The 19062-nt window shown below is 45.5% G+C and overlaps 1 protein-coding gene across 1 annotated transcript in view; it reads left to right on the plus strand.

Annotated features, from left to right (window-relative positions):
- CMTM8 (CKLF like MARVEL transmembrane domain containing 8) overlaps positions 1 to 17958 on the plus strand; it is a 103654-nt gene extending 85696 nt beyond the window's left edge. Inside the window, exons 2-4 of the mRNA XM_032861039.1 lie at positions 3113 to 3286; positions 15569 to 15685; positions 17514 to 17958. Coding sequence (XP_032716930.1) covers positions 3113 to 3286; positions 15569 to 15685; positions 17514 to 17597 — 375 coding nt within the window. The 3' untranslated portion in view covers positions 17598 to 17958. The remainder of the gene's footprint in view (positions 1 to 3112; positions 3287 to 15568; positions 15686 to 17513) is intronic.
- Positions 17959 to 19062: the final 1104 nt, after the last annotated feature.

Genomic DNA, 19062 nt, shown 5'->3' on the forward strand with positions numbered 1-19062 from the left:
CTGCACTCTTGCCCCTGCAGTGTCCACTTGTCATCCTTATCTGGAAGTCCTGCCCACCTCAGGCTGGGTCGGTTGCAAATGGAGCTCTGGAGCTGTGGTGTAGATCAGCCCCTTCACAGTTCTTGTTTCATTGTTCAGGTGAGGAAGTGACGGCCCTCTTACACACCGTACATCTTGCCAGAGACTCTGCATATCTTTCCACTCTGTCCTAATCTACTAAATTTGTTCAGGTCCTGCCCTGGCCACTTCGGAAGTGTGTCTGGAATTCCCTCACTTCCCAATAGTCGCTGCCACCATCTTGGTCTTGAATACATCATCTTCTCCCATTGGGACTATTGTGACAGTCTGTGAGCTTGTCTCCTCACACATACCCCCTTCCCTTCCACGTGCCTATTCTCCCCAAGCAGCCAGAGTAGTACTGTAGCCAACTAATGTGCGTTCGCTCCCTGGTGAGACATGGATGGAAACCCCACCAGGCGGAGGTCTCGTGCAGCAAATAAGGAGATCACGGGGAATCACTTCCAACGCCATGACTCCCCAGGCAAGGGTGAAGGGGTTCCTTTTATTTAGGGTGAGGATGAATATTTAGATTTGTCACTGCATGTAGAGGGGAGCGTAAGGCTGCCTGTGTGCCCTAAGGAAACCTGCCTGTACATACATTGTGTGTTATGTAAATGAGGCTGGGGCTCCTCTGTGGAGCTTGTGGGGAGATTTTTTTTTTTTTAAGATTTTTTAATTCTGGGACGCCTGGGTGGCTCAGTTGGTTAAGCGGCTGCCTTCGGCTCAGGTCATGATCCCGGCGTCCTGGGATCGAGTCCCACATCGGGCTCCTTGCTCAGCAGGGAGCCTGCTTCTCCCTCTGCCTCTGCCTGCCTCTCTGTCTGCCTGTGCTCACTCTCTGTCTCTGACAAATAAATAAATAAAATCTTTAAAAAAAAAAAAAAAAGATTTTTTAATTCTTGTGAGAGAGAGCACACGAGTGAGCATGAGCAGGGGAGAGGGGCAGAGGGAGAAGCAGACTCCCCACTGAGCACAGAGCCCAATGCGGGGCTCGATCCCAGGACCCTGAGATCACAACCTGAGCCAAAGGCAGACGCTTAACTGACTCAGCCACCCAGGTGCCTGGAGATTTAATATTATTATGAGATAAAGGTATCTGTCAGTCATTCCCTGGATCACTCCGTGGGCTCTCTGCAGAGGCATGAGTGGGGTTTAAGTTCAAACTGATCTGGGGTTTCTGGGCCACCAGAACTCTGGGTCCAAGCATTCGCTGTTGCTTGAGGGGTAGTCTCAGTTTTCATCACAGGATGTTGTACCGGTTCGGTCTTTTTCCTCAGTTAAGAGATAAGCTAGAAAGCAGAGCTGAAGGAAAAATGTGGGACAGAGGTCAGTGGCTACAAGCAGGTGAGCAGTAAAGGTCAGGTGTTGGGGTCTAGCTGGTGACAGTATTAAAACTTTACCCTAGTCCTATCACTGTCTTGTTCCAACCTGTCACCACCCTTAGGAGAAGGTACAAAATCCCTAGGCCACCTGGGCCCATATAATCTCACCCTCTCTGACCTCTCAAACATTTTGCACCAGTGTCCTAACTTAGTATACTTTCTTATAGGTTCTAGAAGACAGCAAAGCCCTTTCCCCCAGACCTTTGCCCTTACTGTCTTCTTGCTTGTCCGTCTCGCTAGCGTTTCCTGGGTCTTCAGGATATTCTGCAGTATGGCCTTCCCTGACACTCCCCATGCCTGCAACAAGGGCGTATCTCTCTATTATACACCCATACCAAACCCTTCATGTTCCTTCATAGCATTTTTCACAATTACAATTATTCAAATATTTCTCCCCACTAGACTTTAAGTTAAGAACCACAGGGTTGGTTCAGTGTGTGTCCCACCCATCCTTGGGGCCTGACAGCAGGAAGCTTTGGCAGAGTTTAGTGCTCTCAAAGGTTAAATAAGTGAAAACAATCTTCCTAGATTTGTGATTAAAATTCCTGTAGTATTTTGTTCCGTATGCCACAAAGAAAGCTAAAAGAGAAATGAAATAATTTGTCCTGAGCCTTAACAGCTAGAGCCAGCCCTGGACTCCTGGGGATATGGTTGGGATACTAACTTTTTCATGACCTAGGAATAAAGTCCTGGTCCCTGGAAGGTGCTGGAATGTGAGATGCATCCTTTGTGCTGGCCCTCCTTTGTTCAGAACTAAAGATGCCCACAGTTCAGATCGGTTTCCTTTCCCTTGATGAAATCTTCCTTTAGTCAATTGGAGATTGATTTCGCTTTGGGCTTGATCTTACTCATCGGCCATGAAGATTTGGATGGCTCTTCCTGGAATAAATGCACAGCTTATGTTAAAATGCTCAATGCCAGCATCTGCACTGGGCCCTCGGGTGTTCTCCTTTCTGAAAATTCTCTCAGGTCACACATTATTTGCCATCTGCCGGGGGACAGGGCAGAGGGGGCAGTGGTGACAGGTGGGGAATCCTCAGAAGTTCGTCCCTTGAGAGAAGATCAGTTCCGTGGACCACCTCAAGTGGACCTGCAGTCTTGTTCCTTGACAAGCATCAGCCTGTGAGCAGGTGTGTGTATCTTCTCCCCTCCTAGCGCTTCAGAACTCCTTATTAGTGCCAACCTTTAAAAATCAAGATGATTCTGTACAGACTTGACTCTGTGTTTTCTTGAGGGGAAATAAAGATGATGATCTAGCAAAACTGACCCACAACAGGGGAGCCTGCCTGGTCCAGTCAGTGGAAAATGTAACTCTTGATCTTGGGGTCATGAATTCGAGCCCCACCTTGGGGACTAGAGTTTACTTAATAAAAGATTGGCCCAGCACAGTTGGCTGGAGCTGAGTAGAGACCACCCCTTACAACAGACACAGTTTTTCTTATTTTCTGGTCTCTGTTCAGCCAACCACGTTCATCTTTTGTACCTCCCTGGCATTTGTGGGCACGTGAGTCTGCAACCCTGTTTTGTATTCGTAAGTCATGTGTGTGTGTGTGAATATGAACAAAAGCTGTAAATGGCACCCTAACATTTTTTTTTCTCTCTCCCTGCTTCCTTCTTTACCTTCCTCTTGTGTCTTCCTTTTCTTTCGAACTGCCTCTGCCATTTTATAGGTTCTGGGACTGCTGGTGTGGACGCTGATTGCTGGAACCGAGTACTTCCGGGTCCCTGCGTTTGGCTGGGTCATGTTCGTAGCTGTATTTTACTGGGTCCTCACCGTCTTCTTCCTCATCATCTACATTACAATGACCTACACCAGGATTCCCCAGGTGCCCTGGACAACGGTGGTAAGGAAGCCAGGGGTCGTTGTCTTGTCCACTGCCCGATAGGTAGAGTGGAACTTAGTCCTTCCTAGTCCTTAGTGTTGGAATTCAGGGTTGTTGCTCGGCCAGCAAAGCAGGGGACAAAGCCAGGGAGAACCCAGTGCAGCAGGTGTTTTATACCTGGGTATGAAACTGGCCATGCTGGAACATCCAGGAATTTCTTTCAGTCAAAATAACAAGCCGGTTCTCAGAAGACTGAATGAAGAGAAGTTCACTTCTTCATTCATTCCCCATAAACACCATCACCTAGAAACAGGCATGTCAGGGCATCAGCCTCAGCAGACCTCACTTCCTTCAAACCCCTCCTGGGGCCATGACCTTAGCCTTTTGCACACAGAGCTCTTTGATGCTGGGAAGCGCAGTGTGTGCAGAATTAGAACGAAAAATGAAACTGCTGTTCAAATAAATAGGTGTCTTCATATTTGGAAGCAAGTGCAGTCAAGGGTGATTGGATGCTTGTGTTTGCTTCAGACACTGTACTGGGTGTGGGATAAACTAAGAGGAACACATGGTGTGGGATGAAATAGATAAGAAAATGCACCTGTCTTAGTTGGCTCCAGCACCATAACAAAGCACTAGACTGGGTAGCTTAAGTGACAAACTGATTTCTCACTCTTCTAGAGGATGGAATCAGGTGTCAGTAGAGCTGGTCTCTGGTGAGAGCTCCCTTCCTGAGTTGCAGGTGTCTGCTATCTTGCCGGGGCCTCACATGGAAGAGAAAGAGAGTGTGAGCTCTCCTTCATCTCTTCCCACCCTCCAGATCTCATCGAACCCGAATTACCTCTCAGATGCAGCATCTCCAAATAGCACCATGTTGTCAATTAGAGCTTCTATGCACCTGGGGGGACACAGACATTCAGTCCATAATATTCTGCCCCTGCCTCCCCAAAATCATGCCCTTCGAATGTGCAAAATACATTCATTCCATCTCAACCTCCCCAAAAGTCTTAACTCGTTCCAGCATCGACTGAAGTCTAAGATCCAGAGTTTCACCTAAATGTCATCTAGATCAAGTATGATGAGATTGGAGGTACAGTTCATCCTCAGGCAGAATTCCTCTCCAGCCGTGAGCCTGTGAAACCAGACAAATTATGTACTTCCAGGATACAGTGGTGGGACAGGCATAGGATAGATGTTCCCATTCCAAAAGGAGAAACAGAGAAGAAGGAAGGGGAGGCGAGTCCCAGGCAAGCCCGGAACTTACAAGACAAATTCTATTGGATCTTAAGTCTCCAGAATAAGCCTCTTTGGTTTAGTGCTCTGCCGTCAGGCCTCCTGGGGTGGCATTGTCACCCCTGTGCATCTGCTGGGTGACCCTGCCCCTGAGACACAGAACCCTGAGAGGCAGGCCAACCCTTTGAAACTGAGGAGTAACCAACTTTCCCCTGGGGCCTGATCATTTCTGCATCAGCCTTTAGGTGATTCATTCTTTATTCTGGAAGACTGGCACATATTCACAGCCAAATGGCTCTATGGTTCTATCGTTTAGATCTCAAGAAGTCGGCAGCACTCCTTTATTTTGTCCCATCTCCACCCTTTTCATTCAGATGGCAGTGTTTCACAAGTAAAATCCCTTACCCGTTTCCTGGCTTCTGCTGACACATGATTAGATCTGTGGTTTGCATCCATGATCTCTTTATCAAATGGTTGTTTGGCCACATCTGTACTGTTCTCTTTGGAGCAAGCTCTTTCTTTCTTTTAGTAGGTTTTTAAAAATTTATTTGAGAGAGAGAGAGAGTTGGGGGGAAGAATGGAGGGAGAGGAGGAGAGAGAGACCTAAGCAGACTCCATGCTGAGTGTGCACAGCCCAACACGGGGCTCGATCCCAAGACCCCGAGATCACAACCTGAGCTGAAACCAAGAGTTGGATGCTCAACCAATTGTGCCACCCAGCACCCCAAGCTTTCTTATTTTTTTTGCAATATGGATAGGCTGAGAACTTTCCAAACCTTCAAGTTCTACTTCTTTTTGCTTAACAGTTTCTTCTTTAACTCATCTCTCTCCTTGTGCATTTTACTATAAACAGGAGGAACACTTTGCTTAAAAAAATCTCCTCATTTAAATTTCCAGTTTTTGGGACTCCTCGGTGGCTCAATCATTTAAGCGTCTGCCTTCAGCTCTGGTCGTGATCCCAGGGTCCTGGGATCGAGTCCTGCTTCCACTCCTTGCTCAGCAGGGAGCCTGCTTCTCCCTCTGTCTGCTGCTTCCCCTTCTTGTGCTCTCTCTCTCTTTGACAAATAGATAAAGTCTTAATCAGCTTCAACATCCATAGTTCTAGTATGTTCTTCAAAATTCTGCAGCCTTTACTCATTATCCAGTTCCAAAGCCAATTTTATATTTTTAGATATTTGTTACAGCAACACCCCACTCCTGGTTCCAAAATCTCTCTACCCCACTCTCAATATAAATTCTGTATTAGTCAGAGTTCTCTAGAGAAGCACGGGCTTTAGGTTGTGTGTGTGTATAAAGAGATTTATTAGAAGGAGTTGGTTTACATGATTGTGGAAACTGAGAAGTCCCAAGATCTGCTGTCCACAAGCCAGAGACCCAGGAACGCTGATGGTGTAGTTCCCGGCTGAGTCCAAAGGCCTGAGAACTAGGGAAACTGATGCTCTAAGTTCTAGTCCGAAAGCCACCAGGCTTGAGACTGAAGAAGACCTGATGTTTCAAATCAAGCCCAAAGGCAGGAAAAAAGACTGATGTCCCAGCTCAAGGCAGTCTGGCAGGAGCACTTCCCTCCTACTCAGCCTTCTTGCTCTGTTCAGTTCTTCAACTGATTTGATGAGGCCCACCCACATTAGAGAGGGCAGTCTGCTTTACTCACTCTGTAGATTCATATGTTAGTCTCATCCAGAAACCCTCACAGATAGACCCAGAATAAGGTTTGACCAAATATCTGTGTACCTGTGGCCCAGTCAGGTTAACATACGAAATCAACCCATCATGGTACCCTGTAGAAAGTGTGATAGAAGTTACCATCTTAGCTGGAACAGCTGGGAACTCTTCCAGGAGGAGCCGGCATTTAGTGTCATCTTGAAGACTGACCATGCACATCCTGAGGGGAACTCACAGAGCTAAAAGGTGAGGTCTCCCTTGCCTTGGAGTATTTGCAATCTTGTTGGGGAATTTGAAGTAGCTGCATGATTTAAGAAACAAAAGAACCGCATTTAGTGCCACACGTGTCTGTATGAAACAGACCTCTAGAGTGATAATCTCTTTTTGTTTGTTTTCAACCAGTATATCAGAAAAATATCCAGTTCCCAATAACTGGTTGATAAACCAGATTTGAAGCATAGCGTATTTGTGGGTTGTAGACAGAAATGAACTTGGCAGGCCTTTCCCACGGCGCCATCACTGCTCAAAATGTGCCTGGCTTTGTTCTTCCTGGGAGCTGCCTTCAGAGCTAAGTTAACCCACAAGAAAGCAGGTCTCATTCGATTTCACAAAACACAGTGACTGCCTCTTGACGTTTTTCCCAAATACAAAAGGGAGGATTCTCCACTACGATTCTCAGGAACATGGTTCTGAAAGTAAAACCAGTCGATGTGCCCGGAGCCACCTGGGGCAGCGCACACAGCCTTACTGGATTTGGGGTCCTGCCTCCCTGGGTGGACACTGGGAGGAAAGACTCATTTGGAGGTGGGGAATCAAAAAAGGGGAGCCCCTCGAAGTAACAGTCACAGGTGAGAGCATACAGCCCAGGGGGGTGAGGGAATGTAAGGATTGCTGTCATGGAGAAAGAGGGGTCTTAAAAGGGTGTCTTGAGCAAAGTGCTTGTGAACTTGGAAGAAGAGAACTTGGAGACTCACAGGAGAGGAAGTGGGTAAATGTGGGAATGAGCGGTACCTTTCATTCCACTCCTGCTGAGTCTCAATTCCTAGGGATGTTATCTGGATCAGGGCTTGGCAAACTTCCGCTATACAGGACCAGACAATAAGTATTTTCTCTTGGGGGGGCTATACAATCTGTCATGACTACTCAGCTCTGCTTGCACCATGAGATCAGCTGTAGACAATTTGCAAATGAATGAACATGATAGTCTTTTTTTTTTTAAATTTTTTATTTTTTCAGTGTAACAGTATTCATTATTTTTGCACCACACCCAGTGCTCCATGCAATACGTGCCCTCCCTAATACCCACCACCTTGTTCCCCCAACCTCCCACCCCCCGCCCCTTCAAAACCCTCAGATTGTTTTTCAGAGTCCATAGTCTCTCATGGTTCGCCTCCCCTTCCAATTTCCCTCAACTCCCTTCTCCTCTCCATCTCCCCTTGTCCTCCATGCTATTTGTTATACTCCACAAATAAGTGAAACCATATGATAATTGACTCTCTCTGCTTGACTTATTTCACTCCGCATAATCTCTTCCAGTTCCGTCCATGTTGCTACAAAAGTTGGGTATTCATCCTTTCTGATGGAGGCATAATACTCCATAGTGTATACGGACCACATCTTCCTTATCCATTCGTCCGTTGAAGGGCATCTTGGTTCTTTCCACAGTTTGGCGACCGTGGCCATTGCTGCTATAAACATTGGGGTACAGATGGCCCTTCTTTTCACTACATCTGTATCTTCAGGGTAAATACCCAGTAGTGCAATTGCTGGGTCATAGGGAAGTTCTATTTTTAATTTCTTGAGGAATCTCCACACTATTCTCCAAAGAGGCTGCACCAACTTGCATTCCCACCAACAGTGTAAGAGGGTTCCCCTTTCTCCACATCCTCTTCCAACACATATTGTTTCCTGTCTTGCTAATTTTGGCCATTCTAACTGGTGTAAGGTGGTATCTCAATGTGGTTTTAATTTGAATCTCCCTGATGGCTAGTGATGGTCTTTCCAGTAAAACTTTATTCCCACAAACTGGCTGTGGGCCAGATATGGCCTATGCCCATAGTTTGCTGACTTCTGCTCCATATCATCTCTGGTCTCTCTCTTTTCTAAGCCAAAAGTACTTCCACTGACTTTTACATTAAAAATTTTAAATTTCAAAATATTTTAAAACAGTTTATTTTGTCTTAATTTATTTTTCATTAACTTATTTTATATTTTTAAGATATTTAAAATGTTTTTAATACATTAAAATTTTTAAAAACTAAATATTTATTTACTTATTTTAGAGAGAGAGAGAACAGGGGAAGGGGCAGAGGCAGAGGGAGAGAGAGAGAAAATCCCCATCAGATTCCCCACTAAGAATGGAGCCCTACATGGGGCTTCATCCCAAGACCTTGAGATCATGACCTGAGCCGAAACCAAGAGTCAGCTGCTTAACCGTCTGAGCTACCCAGTGGCTTAAAATCTAAAATGTAAATTTTAAATTCAAATAAAATTTTGAAATTTAAAAATAAAGTTTTAAATAAAAATTCAAATTTTAATTAAATTTAAAATAAAAATTGAAAAAATTAGAATTTTAATACTAAAAATATTTAAAAATTAGAAGAATGCTCTAGCTCAGTCGGTAGAGCATGAGACATTTTTTTTTCCCCCTAAGCAGTAACAAGATTGGATTTGCTCATAAATTTGTGATTTGGGAGGAGCTCAATAGGACAGTCTAGCTCTGCTTCTCTCTTCAGCTGGGATGGCTTGAAGGTGGCTGGAGGCTGGAGTCATCACATGTCTAGCAGCTGATACTGCTCTGGCCAGGGCCAGAGTACCTACACGTGGCCTCTCTGTGAGCCTGCTTGGATGGTCCACAGACCAGTGGCTTGGCATATATATATACATATATATATATGTATATATATACACACACATACATATATATGTGTATATATATATATAATTATATAATTACATACTTATATGTTATAAATCTATAATTTATATAAATTATATTTAACTATAAATTATATAAATTATATATTTTTAATTATATAAATATATAATTTTTAAAGTTTTTAATTCTTTATTTACATTCAGATTAGTTAACATGTACTGTATTATTAGTTTCAGGGAGAGAATTTAGTGATTCATCATTTGCCTCTAACACCCAGTGCTTATTCCATCAAGTGGAGCATGAGGCTCTTAATCTTGGATCTGTAAGTTTGAGCCCCATGTTAGGTGAAGAGATTATTTAAAATTAAAAAAAAAAAATTGAAGTATTGCTTTTATTTTTTTTTTAAGATTTTATTTATATATTTGAGAGCGAGAATGAGAGAGAGTGAGCATGAGAGGTGGCAGGTCAGAGGGAGAAGCAGACACCCCCCCACCTCTCCACCCCACCACTGAGCAGGGAGCCTGATTTGAGACTTAATCCCGGGACTCCAAGATCATGACCAGAGCTGAAGGCAGTTGCTCAACCAGCTGAGCCACCCAGGCACCCTGAAATATTGCTTGTTTTTTTTTTAATTAACAATGCTCCCTTCTGGCACTTCCTAGTTTTAGAATGCTTTGATTTGCTTGATCAGAATTCATCATCATGAAGTGTGTCCTCCTTTTATAAATAAGAAAATTGAGATTTAGAGCCTCATGGCTTCTCCCACATGCATACACAGCTGGGGTCCATCCCTCTCGATTTCCGTCCAGTATTTTTTTCTGATCTTGTTCCATTCCAGGCATGCCTTTGCCTGAGTAATGTATAAGAACCCAACCAGCAGTCAGGAGACCAGGACTTGCAGACCCGTTAGAGTTGTTGAATCCTTCATCTCATCAAGCAAGCCCGTCAGCCTCCACCTACAGGTTGCACACTCACATGTGTGCAAAGACCAGACAGGTCATGCAAGTGAGTGTAAATTCAGTGAGTGCTGAATTCTCACCACCCAGAAACAATTTGGGGGCATCTTAACCAACTGGGGAATATTCTTCGCTTCCCAAAGAAATAAATTGCAACCGGGCTCTCAGAATTGTTAGATCTGTTGTTTATTTCCCTCCCTAAGGCAATCCAGAAATCTGGGCTTTTGTGTGAACTCTTTCACTTTTAAAATATTTATAGCCAAATTGTAAAAACTTCTTTTGTTGCTGGCAGATGCTACAGGTCAAACATGTCTGACTTCGGCTTGGGGGGTGGGTTCTATTTCCTGCTCTGAGAAGCCCCTTTGCGACCTCTCTGAGCATTCGCGAGTGGGTTGAGGAGTGTTGACTGGACATCCTGAGTGGGGTCTGCGGAAAGTTTTCACGTATAACAAGGGAGGTCTCGGGTCTTTTATTACCTGCGCCCAGCAGGGGCTCATGTAGAAACAGACTGGTTTGGACGCTCGCTAGCCTCCACTGTATGTCCCACACTAACTGAGGCATGACAGGGGTCAGGCGGACCAGGACTCTGCAGAGACATCCAATATGCTTCTGGTGCCAGACTGAGCCTTCTAGAATCTCGCTGCTCAGAGTGCAGCCTCTGGACCAGTAGCATCACATGGGAGCTTATTGGAAATGTTTGGCCCTGCCCCAGACTGACTGGATCAGAAGCTCTATGGAGGGTCTGGCAATCTCTATTATAAGCTTTCCAGATAATTCTTAGGCACCTAATGTGTAGAAAACACAGGTTTACAGATAATATGGGTCCACACCCCTTCCCTGGAACCTTTAGGCCAGATATGTTTGCAATCACGGTTTTTCTTTTTCAAATTTTAGGAAGGCGTAATCTGGTGCATTTATTACATAAGTTGACCCCTCCCCCTGAGTCTGGGGCAGCACTGTAATCAGACATGTTAATGTTTCTGCAAAATACATGCATTTTCCCGCTAAAAGGAATGATAAAGACTGCATTGCTCCCATGTCCATGCTAGACAGTTTTCGCTGTCAGATGACTTTGGGATTTACTTTTGGCTTTTCGGAGCATTTGGGGAATATCTAAGATTTCAGAGAAGGGATCAGTAGACCAGGTTTTAGTCCCCTGGAAGCTTGACTGGGAGATCCCCCCCGCAACGGACACTACAAAAAACAGAGTCTGGTAGTTTCGCCATGTATCTCTTTGCTTGACAAGGCATGAGCTTTGCCCTGGACTTGGCTTGACAATAGGCATTTTCCTTAACACATCCGAAGAGAATACAGGTGCACATTTACTGTCTCCTTCCTTTACATGGAGCGGGAACCACAGCGGGTTCCCAAGAGCACCTCTGAGCTCCTGGGCAGTATCATCTACCCGGAGAGGCTGTGATGTGCTTTCTGACAAATCTGGTCTGAGCTCAAGCTTCAAGGCAGAACAAAACAGTTTGTCCTCAGAGCACTGAGCACCAGGACCTCCACTAAAGCTTTTTCTGAGGATTCGTCCTCTGCACCTCACCCCTGTTGGCTTCACTGCAAGCACTCTGAGTGGTGGCGGTCACAGGGCAGAGGGTGGTGTGCGTGGCCTCCTGCTGTGGGCAACAGCAGCCACCATTGGGAAATCCCTGCTGAGTGCCAGAGGTCATGCTGGGTCCTTCATATCTTAAAGTGTTTCACCTCCCGGTAACTGCAAAGAGGGAATGGATTATTTCTGTTTGGCAGGTAAAGAAACTGAGACACTAGAGGATTTTTGTAGGAATGGGATGCAGGTCCCGGGAGGCCAACCACAGTTGTCAGCCCTGGAGTCTGCTTGGCTCCCAGGGGACACAAGTGCCCTGGTTCTAGTTTTCAGGAATTCGCTGGAAGAACCTGCCTCCCCTCTACTGGGAAGGGATGAAGCATTCTTGGCAGTTAGGTTTGGTCAGTGGCAGATCCCAATAACACAGTGTGGAGGGTCAACAAGGGGGTTGTCTGTTTGAGGGTTTTTATCTATGGGTGCCTTTATGGGGGGGCACATTTTATACCAAAGAGGGATCAAATTTCAGAAAAGAATAGCCTCCCTCCACCTTCTCCCAAAAGGGAATAGTTGGAAACCTTTTTTTTTTTAATTTTTTATTCATATATAATTATTAGCCCCGGGGTAAGGTCTGTGAACCGTCAGGCTTACACACTTCACAGCACTCACCATCGCACATACCCTCGCCAGTGTTCATAACCAACCACCCTCTCCCTCCCCCCCCACCCCAGCAACCCTCAGTTTGTTTTGTGAGATTAAGAGTCTCTTATGGTTTGTATCCCTTCAGATCCCATCTTGTTTCATTTTTTCCTTCCCTCCCCCCCAAATCCCCCACATTGCCTCTTAAATTCCTCATATCAGGTAGATCATATGATAATTGTCTTTCTCTGATTGACTTATTTTGCTCAGCGTAATACCCTCTAGTTCCATCCACGTCTTTGCAAATGGCAAGATTTCATTTCTTTTGATGGCTGCATAGTATTCCATTGTGTATATATACCACATCTTCTTCATCCATTCATCTGTTGATGGACATCTAGGTTCTTTCCATAGTTTGGCTATTGTGGACATTGCTGCTATAAATATTGAGGGGCACATGCCCCTTCAGATCACTACATTTGTATCTTTAGGGTAAATACCCAGTCGTGCGATTGCTGGGTTGTAGAGTAGCTCTGTTTTCAACTTTTTGAGGAACCTCCATGCTGTTTCCCAGAGTGGCTGCACCAGCTTACATTCCCACCAACAGTGTAGGAGGGTTCCCCTTTCTCCGCATCCTCGCCAGCATCTGTCAGTTGGAAACCTTTTGAGAGGCGCTGTATTTGTTCAATGACCCCTGGGGCCCCGGGATGCGAGAACTGGCATTTGAGTTGGAGGAGCTCAATGGTCGTTCAGCTGGAACAGTCTCCAACGCGGGTCCTGTTGCTCTGGAGCAGCACACCCTCATGTTTCCGAAACACTCTGGGCTGTTCCGGAACCCGCTGAAGCTTCGCCTTGCCCTCCTTCCCTTCTGTAGTCCCACAGACCTCTTTTTCCAACCTCTATAACAATCTCAGATCCAGGTTCTTTGCCCTTCTTTTTTCTTTCCTCTCTCCACCTATTTTCACTAGTTTCCCACACCTGGTATTCCCCCAGACATACTTACTTTGGGAGTCCTAGAAAGATGGGGGGAGCCATTAGGTTTGGCTCTGAGGTAGCCGAACAGAGGCTGTGAGAACCCGTTGGGACCCTTTGGGGTGGTGTGTGGGGGAAGGAAACTCTTCCCCACTTCTCTCCAAGGGAAATAGAATTTCTTGTTCCCTTGCGAAAATCGATTGGGCTGCACTTAGTACAGAGTCGTGTTCCCACTCCCTGTGCAGCCCAGCAGCAGTGGGGACAAGGGCCTGAGCCTGTGTCAGGGCGGTCCTGGCCAGGCTGGCCTCTCAGGAGTTCTCTCACTCATGTCTCCCCTTGTATGGGGACTGGACATGCAGGAGTGCCCCCAAATCCATGTTTAAAGACATTCCTCACAGCAGTGTTTTACATAATCCTGGGAAAACTAGGAACATCAAATGCCCATCAACAGGTGAAAAGTTCAGTTCTGAGGTGTTCATGTCATGACAAGAATTGAGGTCCCTGTGTTTGTACTGACGTGTGAAATTGTCCCTGGTGTCTTTCTCAATGAAGAAAAAAAAATCCCAACGAAACAGAGAAACCCCACTGAATTTCCTGACTCTATGGCTCTGTTTGTGTAAGTCCGTGTTTGTGCAGACCTCAGAGGAAAGGGTTGAGGTGAAAGGAGTAGACTGACTTTCTACTCCAGATTATTCTGTCCAGACGGGATTTTGTTTGGTTACCATGAACGTGCATTACTTTTTAATTTTTTTTTCTTATGCATTTTAATGTTTCAAATGTACTACATGGCTAATTTATTAAATGAGTAAGCTTAACCGCTACCCATAAAAGGCTGCAAAACGGAAACTGAAGTCTCACACCCCTCAGAGGTAACAACATCGAACTGTTTCAGCATTTAAGGAAAAAAAAAAAAAAGAAAGTCCTTTACTTGGCAAATAATAAATGTGCAAAACTCCAGAGGTAATGTGCAATTTAAAAAAGAAAAAAAAACCACTAGTTTAAAAAGTATATAAATATAAAAAATATATAAATATAAATATTCAGGGGACCAAGAAAAACCCACAACCAGCAAACATAATGCAGTCAAATGCTCTACCCCTGAGCTATACCCCCTCAGCAAACATAATGAATCATCCAGGGAAACCAGGGCTTCCTGGGGACCTTTTTTTTTTTTTTTTTTTAAAGACTTCTTTATTAGGGAGAGAGAGTGATGGGGAGGGACTGAGGGAGAGGAGACAGAGAGAATCTCAAGCAGACTCCCTGCTTAGTGGGGAGCCCAGTGCAGGGCTTGATCCCAGATACCTAAGATCATGACCTGAGTGGAAATCAAAGAGTCTCACCCTTAACCAGCTGAGCCACCCAGGCACCCCAGGGGGCACGTCTCTCATGGCAGGCAAGCTTCATGGGCAGCCTGAATCCTGGGACTGAACTTTATCATAAAGGTTAATCTCCTTAACCCAGAACAATGTCAGTAAAGTGTGGAGGTGGTCGGAGGGATACACAGCCCACCTCAGAATGTGAGGACCTGCCTCTTGAAAATTCTATGTGCCTTTCTTTCTTTTAGAAGAAAAAGATACTGTTTCCCCCTCACCCCTACCCATTCCTGTCTCTCTGAATTACTGAGGGAGAGCTGTTAGACCCTTGGTGGCCTACCTCTGAGAGCCATCCTCTTCCTACCTGTAAAAAGCATTGGTTTTCTGCCTCGGTTTTGCCCCATCCCATCCCCACTTCTCCCCCTTGTTCTACAGACAGGATCAAGTTTTGCACATTTCACAGTGTGATTTCCTGAAGTTTAACTATAACCGAAAACCAAATATCTACTTGGATTTACATCTCTCTCTTCTCTAAGAATAGGAAAAAATTAGATGAAGCCAGGGGTGAGATTAGTTCCCAGAGGGCTCTATTAATATGTATAATGTTCTCTTCATTTTTAAGAAGTTGCTGCTAGGATTGCTGCTTAGCCTGAGGGGAATAGAAGATAGGCTGGGGCTGCTTTGGGAAGAGCTGTCTCCCAGCTCTGGGTCCGGGACAGGTGCTGAAGTGCCATGGCAGCTGGGGCCACCATCCTCATGGGGGGGCCCCCAGCTGCCAGCCTTCCTCAGCCAGTAGGTTGCCGAGGCTGAAATCTGGATGAAGCAAGGACCGAGAGCAAATTAAAAGAGAGAGAGGTGGCCGAAGGGACAAGCAAAGCAGCCTGGGGGTCTTGGGGGCAGGTGAGGGGTATCTGGGTGTGCCGTGTATAAGCTGGTGGGAAGCCCCCTCCGCCCGGAGGCACAGATAAGCTGCTTCTCAGATTCCTCATCCCTGCCCCCTCCAAGTGTCCAGATACACCTCTTACCACACCTGGTGTGCAGTTCTTGAGCAATCCAGAGGTGCCAGACCTTCCACGCTCCCTGACCTCGCCACCTCCCTGTCTCCCCCAGGGTCTGTGCTTTAACGGCAGTGCCTTCGTCTTATACCTCTCAGCAGCTGTGGTGGACGCATCTTCTGTCTCCCCCGAGAGGGACAGCCACAATTTCAACAGCTGGGCAGCCTCATCGGTGAGTGACCAAGCCCTTTCACCTGCCCTGCACCCCCTCCCCATGTGGTCAGGGTCACAGTCTCCTCCTCCCAGAGGGGCTGGGGATCCAGGAGGAGGACCAAGCCATCTGTGGGGGCAGGAAAGCCTCACCTGCGCTCCTAACACTCTGGCAATTAGCTTGTTGGTTGGAAAGCTGCAAAAATGACTGGGGCCTCCTGATGGCCTGAAGTGAGCAGGGGCTAAATGACCCAGCTTGAGTGAAAATCAAATAGCCAGAACAAGATAAGTGTTTGAGGAAGAAAAAATATTTGAGACAGTCTGAGAATAATTCTACTGACTACAGTTCAAGTGGGAAGACAATTGCAAAAAAAAAAAAAAAAAAAAAAAAAGCACACTATGATTTTATTTTTACTTAAGAAGTGGAGATGTTTGTTTATGCAATGAGAATGCTTAGGAAAGCACACACCAGCAGAGGTTCCTTCCAGAGACGGTTGGGTGGGTGGTGGGGGGAGCGGCCTGAGGGGCTTCTGCCTTTTTTCTATGTACTTCCATACTCTTTGCATATTTACACCATAAATGTATATTGTAGTTCGATTTTAAAAATGAGTTTTAGAAGTTTCTCTAAGATTGACCTTAAAATATTCCATTCCCAAAAGAAGTAATTGGTGGGATGGGGTTGGGGGGGATGGAGGTTAGACAGGAATACCAAAATGATCATGTTAAAACTGATCGAGGATAGGGGCGCCTGGGTGGCTCAGGGGGTTGAGCCTCTGCCTTCAGCTCGGGTCATGGTCTCAGGGTCCTGGGATCGAGCCCCACGTCGGGCTGTCTGCTTAGCTGGGAGTATGCTTCCTGCACCCTCTCTCTGCCTGCCTCTCTGCCTACTTGTGATCTCTCGCTCTGTGTCAAATAAATAAATAAAATCTTAAAAAAAACAAAACTGATCGAGGATATACAGCTGTTCATTATATTCTTCTTCTTTTCTTTTTTAAGTGGGCTCCATGCCCATTGTGGAGCCCAACATGGGTCTTGAACTCATGGTCCCGAGCTGAGATCAAGAGCTGGACGCTAGATCAGTCGACTGAGCCACCCAGGCAACCGCCTCCCCTGTTTCTTATATTCTTACATTTATATTTGAAAATCTCTATTTAAAGGTAGAGAGCATGGTGTACATGGTTCAGTCAGTTAAGTGTCTGACTCTTGATCTCAGCTCAGGTGTTGACCTCAGGGTCTGGTGAGTTCAGTCCTGCATTGAGCTCCATGCTGGGAATGGAGCCTACTTAAAAAAAAAAAAAAAAAAATTAAATCACAAGCTTTAACAGCACTGGGCTCCAGCTATCATGCAGCAGGAACCAGCCAGAACTGCCCGATGGCTGCCCCTTCCAAAGGGCCTGCATTTTCCCTGCTCACCATTCATACCCTGTGGATTCATCGCTTCCTCCCACACACTCGACTCCTTTATTTAACTGACCCTATAGCAATCTGAGGTTAAGCCCTGGTCTAAAACTGTCTGTACTAAATTAGGAATACATGTGTTCTTCTCAGATACACAACCACCATGTTTACCCCGAAGTGAACACCCTGTGGTTACTTGAGCAAAACTAAAAGCTTTCCCAAAAAAAAGAAAGAAAGAAAGAAAAGCCCCAAAACAGAAAAACCCTGAAACAACCAACATAGCCAGGGATCATTTCAGAAGGAAGGTAATTGAACCAATAAAGCAATTTTAGATGAGAAAGCCTGGAGTCAAGGGATGTTATAAGTGCCTGATTCAATGGAGGTGAAATGATAACTTCTGCTAATTAGAATGTGCCCTAAGCCCTCTTTCTGTTATGCTCTGTTTTCTCCAGTTCTTCGCCTTTTTGGTCACCATCTGCTATGCTGGAAACACATATTTCAGTTTTATAGCTTGGAGATCCAGGACCATACAGTGATTTGCCATTTTGAGAATTTTTAAAGAAAGGAGAAAACAAGAAGAATCTCACTGTAAAAAACAACAACAACAACAAACTGTAGGTATAATGTATATTTCCAGAGAATTGTATTTAACTAATGTTTTTATATACTTAGTTAAATTTGCTCACAGTGGTTTGTAACAATTAAACTGGTTACTTATTTGCAAATTGTTGTAGCTTATAATGAACTCTTAAATATCTTGTTGATGTCTTCATGGACCTTATTTTCTTAGACAATGTATAAATAGGTAAATTGCTGATGTTAAGACTGTGTCAAGTTTGTAAACTTAACTTTTAAAATGCCAGATTCTTTTCTGAATTAAATGTTTCAAAATCTGGGGTAAGGTGTCTGATTTGAGAAAGGAGACCTACTGCCAAAGCCCAGGGTTGGGGGCTGTGGGTAAATCTTTATCCTCACAAGGCTGCCCAGTGGTAGTATTGTCCAGACACCCTTGTCCACAGCCACCAGGCCGGGATAGTAGGAGAGACCCGTCTCCCCGAGGCTTGGGGGGGTCATCAGCGGCCACGATTCCCACATGCCAACCAGCTGGCCCAGAAGGCATCTAATGAGACATGGCCTTGGAGCTCGGTAACAAGCTCGCCCTGAGGGGCTTCTGTCTTTTTTCTATGTGCTTCCATAGAAATGATGGTGCTGAGTGCCCAGACTGATGGGCTGTGTGGTTATTGTCTCCTAATATATATTAAAATAAGTGTATAACCATTAAACCGATAAATACTTGCAGGTACCTTAAGATACCTGCTGACCCCACAGTGACACGTGTACCGTACTTTGTGGAAAATACCCAACCAAGACATCTCCAGTCTCCAGAACTTATATTTTGTGGCCCCGCTGTTAGAGACTGTCAGATGGTGGGAAGAACCCCAGGCAGCTAGGCAGGTGTGTGTTGAGGCAGGGTGTTTCTTGCTGGCACGGCAGTATATCTTGGGTGATTTTTTCAATGTGGGCTTCTGTTGAAAAACAAAAAACCACAGAAACATTAGTATAGTTGACGACAGTGAAAAGTCTTAGTTGCTCACACTCTGTGGGCATAACTCCCATGGCCTCTACTCTTCCAGCGCCGTTTCTCTCCCCTGTCAGTTGTTAGGTTGGTCTTCCTGTTTAACTGTAAGTTCTTCTCCCAGTTCTGTTTACCTCTATATAGGAGAGTTGAGATTGCTTCAGTGACTAACACCTACCACAGACCCACCCACAGTTCTGGACCCAAATACCTAGTGGGGAGGGGGGGCACCCGGCATAAGGTGAGTATGGGGTCCTGATGGGTGGGAGTGGGTGGGTGTTGGGGGGATACAGGGGGCCACTCTGAGTCCAACGTGCGGGTGACCTGGGCTGCAGTCCAAAGGAAGCTGCATCCCCAGCCATCACCAGGACACCCTCTCAACTTGCCTGATTTTGCAAGAAAAGCTGAAATCATTAGCCAGTATT

The sequence above is a fragment of the Lontra canadensis genome, unplaced genomic scaffold, assembly GCF_010015895.1.
Source record: "Lontra canadensis isolate GAN:19392208 unplaced genomic scaffold, GSC_riverotter_1.0 scaffold20, whole genome shotgun sequence".
NCBI classification, from domain to species: Eukaryota; Metazoa; Chordata; class Mammalia; order Carnivora; family Mustelidae; genus Lontra; species Lontra canadensis.